Source organism: Engraulis encrasicolus, chromosome 9 (genome assembly GCF_034702125.1).
Source record: "Engraulis encrasicolus isolate BLACKSEA-1 chromosome 9, IST_EnEncr_1.0, whole genome shotgun sequence".
NCBI classification, from domain to species: domain Eukaryota; kingdom Metazoa; phylum Chordata; class Actinopteri; order Clupeiformes; family Engraulidae; genus Engraulis; species Engraulis encrasicolus.
This window is the reverse complement of record NC_085865.1, coordinates 37,281,410-37,292,187: the sequence shown is the minus strand read 5'-3', so window position 1 is coordinate 37,292,187 and position 10,778 is coordinate 37,281,410. Positions and strand designations below refer to the sequence as shown.

The following is a 10,778-nucleotide window of genomic DNA, read 5'->3' as shown; positions in this document are numbered from 1 at the left end:
AGCAGACATCAACGTGACACAACCACAGGTAATGTCACTACTGTGTGAAGTTGGTACAACTCAATACTTTCACAACATGCTTCATTTACATGAAATTATTATTTTAAAAAAAAAGTTATTTAGGGAAAACTGAATCCATACAAGAGTGCCTTCAGCTATTGGTTGCATCACCTGACTTCTGCTACTAAAAACGTCATTGACCCAACTCACACTGTGTAGTGCACCATACAGTGAAGGAGTAAGTATTTCGGCTTAAATTGCAGCAGATAAGTTACTGTGAAAGTGTTCGCTGCTCACTGACTGTGCTGAATTTCGTTTGAGCTCCACATGACAGTGAGTCACAGCATGGTGCTAACATTAAGAAGAACAGTACTGCGATGTTTGTGTGAAGAATGCATTTCAATATGGCTCTAGACCTGGTTGTTCATTTGATGTTATAGCAGGTGTATGTGCTGATGTCTAAGTCACTGTGGATTATAAGTATAATATATGAAGGCATAGAGTTTAATGTAATATTAGACATTTCAATTACCTGTCAGATAAGAGCAGACGACTTTTATCTGCAGTTCATTACTTTTTTTCATGACTATATTGTTTTCCACTCTGTACTACGTTGAATATTAAACATCAACGGAAAAGTTCACATTCACAGTAGGGATGCTCATTGGGGAGGTGTGTGTGTGTGTGTGTGTGTGTGTGTGTGTGTGTGTGTGTGTGTGTGTGTGTGTGTGTGTGTGTGTGTGTGCGCGCCTGTGTGTGCGTGTTTGTGAGTGTGTGCGTGCGCATGTGCGCGTGTGTGTGTTTGTGTGTGTGTGTGTGTGTGTGTGTGTGTGTGTGTGTGCATGCGTGTGTGTGCATGCGTGTGTGGGTGTGTGGGTGTGTGTGCGTGCGTGCAAAGTAAAACAAAGGCCAGGCAGACAGGAAAGAACTGGTTCATCTTCACTGCTATAGGCACATGTTGGGGAAAAAGTTTGCCACATCCCTGAAGCTTAATGAAAACATGTGCTCATTGTAATATTACTAGAATATGTCAGCAATGTGCAAAAGATTTGATACTTGGTAAATATGAACTTGTAAAACGTGGAACCAAATCGATTACATAAAGTGTGTGGTTATATCAGTTAATGCTGGGTCGAAAAATTTGGGCAAATATGGAATAGAATAAGGTGTGTGTGTGTGTGTGTGTGTGTGTGTGTGTGTGTGTGTGTGTGTGTGTGTGTGTGTGTGTGTGTGTGTGTGTGTGTGTGTGTGTGTGTGTGTGTGTGTGTGTGAATAGTCTTCTTACCGGTGGAAGCTGCTCTGGAAGCTCTGGGCATGTTGTGGGTTGGCGAACTTGGCCACGGCCTTCCTCTGCTGGGGCATCATCTGGAACATCTGGAGCAGGCAAAACGGTTATATACACAACAGATCCCAGAGGAACACTGATTACACATTAAAAGAGCTTCTTGCATAACAGAATAAGAGGAAGGAGATTCACATATGAAAAAAAAAACACCAACTCATATAGGTACCCGATGAAGCGCAGTATGTATTTTACAAAAGGTCATCTTCACAATGATATTTTTTTTAAAAAGGAGGCAACATAAAATTGCATTTTTACTGTATTTCCCAACCATTAATCAAATGCATCCTTTTCATACAAAATGACGAGACATATTTGCGTTGGGAGAATTATGTCACAGTATTCCCTGTATGAGCCCAAATGACAGAAACACTATACACTGTGAACTAGAATGGACATTTTAGACAGATTTTGGACCAACAACCTGGAAGGAGCATTACAGTGAATAAATGAATATGTATGTGCCCAATGGACTTCCTTGCTACTCTACGTACTGGTTGAGCATAAAGACTACAGTAGAGCAGGGGTAGGTAATTAGCGGCCCGGGGGCCAAATCTGGCCCATCATCAATTATATTCGGCTCATGAGATGCAGCAAAATAGCTGTGCAGTGCAAATAGCCTAATTGAGAAAAAAAGTAGACAGTATTAGTTCCATGCTTCTTTGTTTGTTCTGCACTCTGCACCCTAATGCCAGGAAGGGATAAGTGGCAGTACCTACCTGTATGGGTCCGATGGACATCAGCAGGTGTCTGAGCTGCTTCTCTGTGGTGGAGGTGGAGAGACCGTCTATGGAGACGGTGCTGCCCCCCGGGCCTCCTGCACTGGCCCCCTCCTGGGCTGCTCCTCGGGTCACGGCGCCCCCCTGCCTGGTGGCCATCCCACGACCCCCGCCACGAACACCGCGACCACGGCCCCCGCGCCCAGGCATCACCACCTGGGGGAGGGAGAGAGGGAGAGAGAGAGAGAGAGAGAGAGAGAGAGAGAGAGAGGGAGAGGGAGAGGGAGAGAGAGAGAGAGAGAGAGAGAGAGTGAGAGAGATGGTGGTCGAGAAAAAGATGAAAGGGGGTGAGAGGAGAGAGGGGAAGAAGGGCGAGAAAGAGGAGAAGAGAGAAAGAGGATGTGGTAGGAGGACAGTAAAGAAAGAAAGCAGAGGGGAATGAGATATGTGGAGAGAGAGAGAGAGAGAGAGAGAGAGAGAGAGAGAGAGAGAGAGAGAGAGGATGAGAAAGATGTGGAGAGAAGGAGAATGACACAATTTAGAGAAAGAAAAGAGAAAGAGAGGAGAAAAAATAAAGCAAGAGTGAGAAAGAAATGAGGCAGAGGAGGCGAGGATAAAGCAGCCATGATGAGTCCACTCATGCCCCCTTTGCACATGAGTAACCCTGCAGCAGCATGCGGTGCAGCACAGCAGACAGCTCTCCTCTCCTCCTCTCATCTCTCTGTTGCCCTCCTCTCTCCTCTCCTCTCCTCTCTGTTGCCCTCCTCTCTCCTCTCCTCTCCTCTCTGTTGCCCTCCTCTCTCCTCTCCTCTCCTCTCTGTTGCCCTCCTCTCTCCTCTCCTCCTCTCATCTCCTCTCTGTTGCCCTCCTCTCTCCTCTCCTCCTCTCCTCTCCTCTCTGTTGCCCTCCTCTCCTCCTCTCATCTCCTTTCTGTTGCCCTCCTCTCCTCTCCTCCTCTCATCTCCTTTCTGTTGCCCTCCTCTCCCCACCCCCCCTCTCCTCACATCTCCTTTCTGCTGCCCTCCTCTCTCCTCTGTTGCCCTCCTCTCCTCTCCTCCTCTCATCTCCTTTCTGTTGCCCTCCTCTCCTCTCCTCCTCTCATCTCCTTTCTGTTGCCCTCCTCTCCCCACCCCTCCTCTCCTCACATCTCCTTTCTGCTGCCCTCCTCTCTCCTCCTCTCCACTCATCACAATTCTACTGCCATTATCCTCAGTACAGGTCCACCAAACTACATTGAGGTGCCGCACACACGCAAAGACACACAAAGACGCACACGCACGCACACACAAACACAATGAACAAACTAACAGGGATGAAAAGGAACGCACAAACACATTACAAGTATACCACACGTCCCGCTCCAGAGGTGCCACACACACGAATGAAAGAAAAAACTAACAGGTACACACACACACACACACCACATGTGCACCACACCTCATACTCAACAGAACTGACTGCACGCTGTATGGTCTATTGTGACAAGACAAACTCTCACAACAGCACACTACACATACTAAACAAAATGCACAAACGCACCGACACTAAAGGTGTGTTACGCATGACACTCCCCAGTGGAGCTTGTTCGTTCCACTGCCTACTGTGACACACACACTATCTCAAAACCACACAATACACATATAAAACCCAACGCACAAACAGTCACACACTGAAGATGTGCTACCACATCTAACGCGCGCACACACACACACGCGCACACTGGGTCTTTCGTACTCTCTCACACGCGTGCGCGCACGCACGCACACACACACACACACAGACACGTGCACACACACACACACACACACACACACACACACACACAGACACGTTCATACACACACACACACACACACACGTTCATACACACACACACACACACACACACACACACACACAGACACGTTCATACACACACACACACACACACACACACACACACACACACACACACAGACACGTTCATACACACACACACACACAGACAGACACACACAGCTGGGCGTGTAGTGGGCTGTATGGAGGGGGTCTAGTGTCTGTGCAGAGAGCCAGTGAAGCCAGACGGAACATCAGCAGCCACGGCAGGAGCCGCCAGGAGCCCTGCTACCCTCATGCTACCAGACACACACAGCTGGGGGATACTGGGACACTGGGGGTGCATCAGCATGCATGTGTGTGTGGGGGGCTTGGTGTGTAGTAGTAGTAGTGTGTGTGTGTGTGTGTGTGTGTGTGTGTGTGTGTGTGTGTGTGTGTGTGTGTGTGTGTGTGTGTGTGTGTGTGTGTGTGTGTGTGTGTGTGTGCAGAGGAGGCCATATGTCTGTGTGTGTGTGTGTGTGTGTGTGTGTGTGTGTGTGTGTGTGTGCAGAGGAGGCCATATGTCTGTGTGTGTGTGTGTGTAGGAATTGTGAGACTGTTCATCAGTGTATGTGTGTGCGTGTGTACAGGAGAGGTCGTGTGTGTGTGTGTGTGTCTGTGTGTGTGTGTGTGTGCACCCAGGGGAGGGAGGGAAACATGTTGAAGGTGGATGTATGTGACACTTGTTCCACACCTCCTTGGAGATGTTGCCGTGGTGACAAGACAACAGAGGCTCATGGGGGAGGGGGAGGGGGATGAGCGGGGGCCAATAGCCCGGCCCCATCACACACAGCACAGCAGCAGCTGCACTACTGTCCAACTACATTAGGCTGTCAAGCAGCTCTGTGTGTGTGTGTGTGTGTGTGCGTGTGCGAGTGAATGTATGCGAGTGTGTAACTGTGCATGTGTTCACACATATATCTGTGCAAGCCTGTGTGTGTGTGTGCGCATGTGCGAATGGGAATATATGCGAGTGTGTAACTGTGCATGAGTGCACACATATATCTGTGCAAGCCTGTGTGTGTGTGTGTGTGTGTGTGTGTGTGTGTGTGTGTGTGTGTGTGTGTGTGTGTGTGTGTGTGTGTGTGTGTGTGTGTGTGTGTGTGTGTGTGTGTGTGTGTGTGTGTGTGTGTGTGTCTGCGCGCGCTGCAGAGGTTGGGCTCTGGGGACATATGGAGCAGTGGTGTGGAACAGAGTGAGAGGTTAGGCCCCTCATGCCAGACTGCAGGTAGTAGACTTCTTAAACACTGTCAATACACTGACTATCCAAACCTACAAGCTGTATGTGCAAGCAGGGACCACAAAATAAGCACGGTTACTTAATCAGTTTCAATAGAAATGTCTTAAGCACCAGCAAGGTGAAGTGCACAGCTGTCTGAATAGAGGGGGAATAGGATGAAATCAGGAGGCTTTGTTTTCAAGACAGAAATGCAGCATACACGATAAGTGTCCAAAGCGAAGAAGCTTCACTGGTCATGGGATTTCCTTTGTTCACTTGATGTAAAAAGAAGAGTGACCCCAACGAACAGAGCTACAGAAGCACTGACAATAAGGACCTTTCTGAGTTTCATCAGTGGCCTGAGCAATGGGTAAGCGGTTAGGGCGTCAGACTTGTAGCCCAAAGGTTGACGGTTTGACTCCCGACCCGCCAGACTGCGATTAACCAGTGCTTTTCCCCATTCGCCTCCATGACTGAGGTACTCTGAGTATGGTACCATCCCGCAGCACTGCTCCCTTGGGGCGCCGTTTGAGGCTGCCCCCTTGCACGGATGAGGCATAAATGGAATTTTGTTGTGTGCTGTGTCACAATGACAGTGGGAGTTTCCCAGGTGGGCTTTCACTTCACATGTCTGGGGTTCCTGACCAGGGGTATGTGCACCACTAAGGGTACTTGGGTACACTCAAGGAGGTATGTGGACAAATGCACAAATGTATGGAGCAGTCATAGATACATGTAGAGTAGTGTTTCTAAACAGGGGGCGGTACACAGCCCCCCAGGGGGCGTTGAGAAGGAAACAGCTGAGTGGGGGCGGGGCTTAGTTCCCATTGGGGGGCATTATTCGATTATACTTTTCAATACTAAGGGGATGTTAATTTTTCAATACTAAGGGATCAGGCTTAGGATGAGGTTAAGGGGGTGTTTGTTCAAAAAAAGTTTGAGAACCACTGATGTAGAGGAAGAGATGTAGGGCATGAGTGAGGAGGTACTTATGGCATGAATAAAAGGCTTAGCGGATACGCAAGACAAAAAAGTTTGTGAAATACTGGCCAATGTGATAGCGGTTTAGGGTCAAAGTAAGGTAGTGTAGTAATGCAGTAATGATGCCACACTGGACCGCTTTCCCAATATTAAAATGAGACAACGTGCAGTGTCAAATCAGTTCGTTCAGATTAGATATTACCACACCAAACTTATCAACGTAACTACGAAGTTACCAGTTTGGCATTTTTTGTCACGTTATGTGTCTCTTTGCAGAAAAAAACACTTAGTGCGTACAACCAGTCATAAGGTTTCAACCCATATCAGTGAGGGGAGTGTGTGCGTCAGATTGACACTAAAGACTGTCAAATGCAGTCGGCACGTGGTGAAAGGCGCCTTCGTTTGGTCCTTCAATAATCAGGGACGATGACACTTTCTCTTTTTCTTTAATAGAAACGGGCAGTTAACAAAAACGCACATCACTTTTGGAGAAAAAGAAAAACTGATCCACAAAAATAATAAAGACAAAAAAAAGAAAGAAAGAAAAATAGCCGCCTGAGGAGAGAAATGGCAAAAAGACACAAACGAAAACGTAAAAAAAAATATTAACATAAATATACAAGTACATGTAAAAGAAAATAGACCTATGATCAACATGATCCAAACTCTTGAAACTCAAAACACAGGAACACTGTTTGGCCAGAACTATGACTAGGGAAATGCTTTGTAAACAAACATAGTGCGGCATACTCTGTTGGGGTGTCCCCTGCCCGTCGGGGGATGCTGCTGCTGTTGCCCGGCTCCCGTTGCCATGGTGACCTTCCTGATGGGCAGCTGGCGGGGCTGAGGGGGCAGCCGCCCGATTGGTTGGGGCTGCTCTGCTGGAACCTGGCCATCAGGGGTCTCGGCCTCCTGCAGACGAGGGATGACAAGACAAGACGGCGCATTAAAATCGGCAAACAGGAAAAGGAGTCGCACCATAGAAGTAGAGTATTAGACAAGAGGTGACACAGCACTGAGAAAACGGCAAGTGCAGGCACAATCTTCTGTAGGTAGACCTGTGCTTTGGTCAATGCATATCAATGGAGAGCACGCCTCCCGCTGTCAAAAAAATGGCCTACAACTGTGGATAGCCGATACATCTTGGTTCATATTAGTTAGGTAGATGTTTAGCAGCACATTCCAACTATTGTCCTGGTAGAGTGTGTTGATGGAGATTTCCACATTATTAAGCCATTTTTTGACAGAGGAGAACTCCCTTCTCCATTGCTCAGGTCTACCAACAAATAATGGCTGCCAGGATTGCTGTGAAAATGGGGGGGGGGGGGGGGGGGGGGGGGGGGGGGGGGGGGGGGGGGGGGGGGGGGGGGGGGGGGGGGGGGGGGGGGGGGGGGACAGAGTCACCTCTAATCTAATCTATGAACTGTAAACAATAAAGGAAGGAAACTAAATAAGCCAAAGACAGTGTTGGGATACAAACATTTTGAGAGTCTAATCCCTTATCAGCGTTACCAATTTGAAATAATTTTGTTAAAAACAAAATGCACACACACACAGCCAGGAAGACCTGCCCTAACAGACGACCAAACGCAACCTTTTCAGAGCCTTTTGCCTACCACATAAATACTGTACTGTGCTGACAAACATACTAAGAGGTGTTAAGTTGCAGAAAAGATACTAGGGCTCGAAAAGAATGGCACTATTTACATGAACAGGCCATGTGCATTTGTGCTTGTAGCCTACGTGAATGTGCGAGAGAGCAACAGGATGTGGTTGAGAAAATAGCGCCTATAATTATCTGTAAAAGATTGATCTACAAAGTTTTGAATCGATGTCGCACTTCTCGAATGTGAATCCGATCCGATCTTTTGAACCCAGTCCTACAAGATACATGTGCAATTAGCAACCAATACACACGCAAAACACTCATGCACACACACCACATCCACAGTCCAACGTTAGCGTCCACAGTCCAACGCTCTGACTACACGCATTTCCTAGGCAGTAAGTAAAAGTTCAAGTTCAGTTCAGTTCCATTTTTGATTAAATGAAAGTCATTCAATGACGTTTCTATTTCAACCCAGTTCAATTCAATTCAATTCTATTCAATTGTGCTGTGAAAATCAAGGAGGAAAGGGTTCGCTCTCTACCCTCGTCTGATAGAGAGAAGACCTGAGCCCCCATTGCACATCAAGGCCTATATGAAGCGAACACCTTCATCCTGCCTGAAGAATGAGGCATGTTTAATCTCCATCTTAAACATCCTCTCATTTTCACTCTTCCTTTGTCTTCGTCTCAGGTGTCACCACTCATACGCTTAGCGTCTAATAACAATTACCATCCCCCCCCCACCACAACCCACCCCTATGCCCCTTTAAGAATCCTGTCCTCCATGCCACGTGTAAGAATCCTCCTTCTATTCCTTCACACAATGGAAGAATAGAGGAGCATCCGCACAATCTATGCAATCCATCTATCTGCCCATCACCGACAAGATGGTTTAATCCGCCGCTACAGAAATCACTCCTACCGATTACACGTCTCTCTCTCTCTCTTATTCTCCCTGACACACACACACACACACACACACACACACACACACACACACACACACACACACACACACACACACACACACACACACACACACACACACACACACACACACACACACACACACACACACACAGACACTTGTATTATTGACGGTGAAAATTTAATTTGCCCTTATCTGCGTTAAGCCACGGCTGGAGCGGGAGGAGGAGGAAGAGGAGGAAGAGGAGGAGGATGTGTGAGAGAGCGAGAGAGAGAGAAGGGGGGAATCACTTTCGCCGCCGCTCTTCGGCAGGTATTACAGAGCTCAGCTTCCACAGGGCTCAGCTGCCACAAGATAAATTAGCCCAATCTTATGGATTGACACCTATTCACTTGTGCGCGCACACACACACACACACACAGACACAGACACACACACATGCGCACAGACACACACACACCTGAGTGACGGGCGGATGGCAACTTAGGGCGAATAGGGGAGGGAAAGGGAGGAGATGAGGGGAGGAGAAGAGGAAAGAGAGAAGGATAGAGAGATGCTTGAGAGGGAGAGAGGAAGGGAGATAACATTGTGGAGCTGCCGTGGCTGACAGCGTCTCGGGGGCAGCGTCTGGAAAATCAGCTTTGCGGAGCTGACGCGCCGTGCCGTGGCGTGGCGCAATGTGGTGCGCATGCCGGCTTTCGCAGCGAAGGTGTCGGCGGCGTCTCTCTTACTCTTTAAATTCATTCTTTCCGTTTCTCTTTCTCATCTCTGACTCTGGATATCTTTCTCTCACTGCCTCTGCATCCCTCTCCCTCTCTTCCTCCCTCTCTCTCAATCATCGGCTTCTGTGTGTGTCTCTCTCCATGTCCCCGTCTCCATTATTGCCTCTTCCCCTGTCTTCTTTTTCTTCTTCTATCTCTCCTTTTCTCTCTCTCTCTCTCTCTCTGTCTTATTCTCTCTATCGCTCTACCTCCCTCCCTCCTGTCTGGCCTCATCTCCATCAGTCGGCTGCTGCAGTGCTACTGCTTTAGACGTCTGGGTGCAGGTTTCCATTAGCGTGGCTGACATACAGGCCCGTCATCTTCATCTATAGAGAACACTGCTGCTGTCCCACAGCCCCTACGCCTCTCAATCACACCAATAGGAGCCTGTGTGTGTGTGTGTGTGTGTGTGTGTGTGTGTGTGTGTGTGTGTGTGTGTGTGTGTGTGTGTGTGTGTGTGCGCGCGTGTGTGTCTACACGCAAGTATGTGTGACAGAGAAAATATGTACGGTATGTTTATGTGTGAAAGATTATGTTTTATCTATATGCAAGCGAAAGTAGACAAGTGCTTTCAGGTCTTTTCATCTGTCTGTATAGGGGTATGGGTTTGCCCATCAACTACAAAATGATACTCTACACACTGCTAAGCTTAAATACAGTATATCACGAAAGTGAATACACCCCTCACAGTTTTGCAGATTTTTGAGTATATCTTTTCATAGGAAAGCATTACAGAAATGTAACTTTGACACAATGATTAGTGACCTTTTAACAACATATTTAACCGCTTAAATTTCTTGTTCACTCAGAAAAAAACAAAATACAGCCATTAATGTTTGAACGTGTACTCACAAAAGTGAGTACACCCCAGATTAAAATCCGGTAGAGAAGGGGCTATGTTGGCTCGAATCGTCTCGAAATGAAAAGGGATGAAAAGGGAGGTCATCAGTGTGCGTTTCAACCTTTCTTTGCATTGACTTTTAAATGTTGAGTCTGCATCTGGCTTAAATAGATTGGTGTGAGATTTGAATGCAATCCTATGGAGAATATCCTGATCTGCTTCAGTAGTCACAGTGCATGTTGACATGCATGTTTCTTTTAGGTGTATTTCAGATTGCCAATGTTGACAGCATTCATGCATCCCCAAACCATGTCAGTCCCACTACCATGCTTGGCTAGTGAGAGGATACACCTTTTTTGTAAAGCTCACTTGTTTACCACCACACATGCTTGACACCATCTAAGGCAAATTTGTTTATCTTGGTCTCTTCAGATCACACGACATGGTTCCAGTGATCCATATCCTTGGTCTGTTCATCTCTCTTGAGACCAAGATAAACAAATTTGCTTTAGATGGGGTCAAGCA

General features: G+C 47.3%; 1 protein-coding gene across 3 annotated transcripts in view; it reads right to left on the bottom strand.

Annotated features, from left to right (window-relative positions):
• Nucleotides 1-10,778, bottom strand: part of rbm33a (RNA binding motif protein 33a) — a 61,024-nt gene that overhangs the window by 3,541 nt on the left and 46,705 nt on the right. For all 3 annotated transcript variants that reach the window (XM_063207079.1, XM_063207080.1, XM_063207081.1), the window contains exons 17-19: nucleotides 6,866-7,027; nucleotides 2,062-2,277; nucleotides 1,286-1,374 (exon numbers count right to left, since the gene is read on the bottom strand). In XM_063207079.1, the coding sequence (XP_063063149.1) occupies nucleotides 1,286-1,374; nucleotides 2,062-2,277; nucleotides 6,866-7,027 (467 nt within the window). The remainder of the gene's footprint in view (nucleotides 1-1,285; nucleotides 1,375-2,061; nucleotides 2,278-6,865; nucleotides 7,028-10,778) is intronic.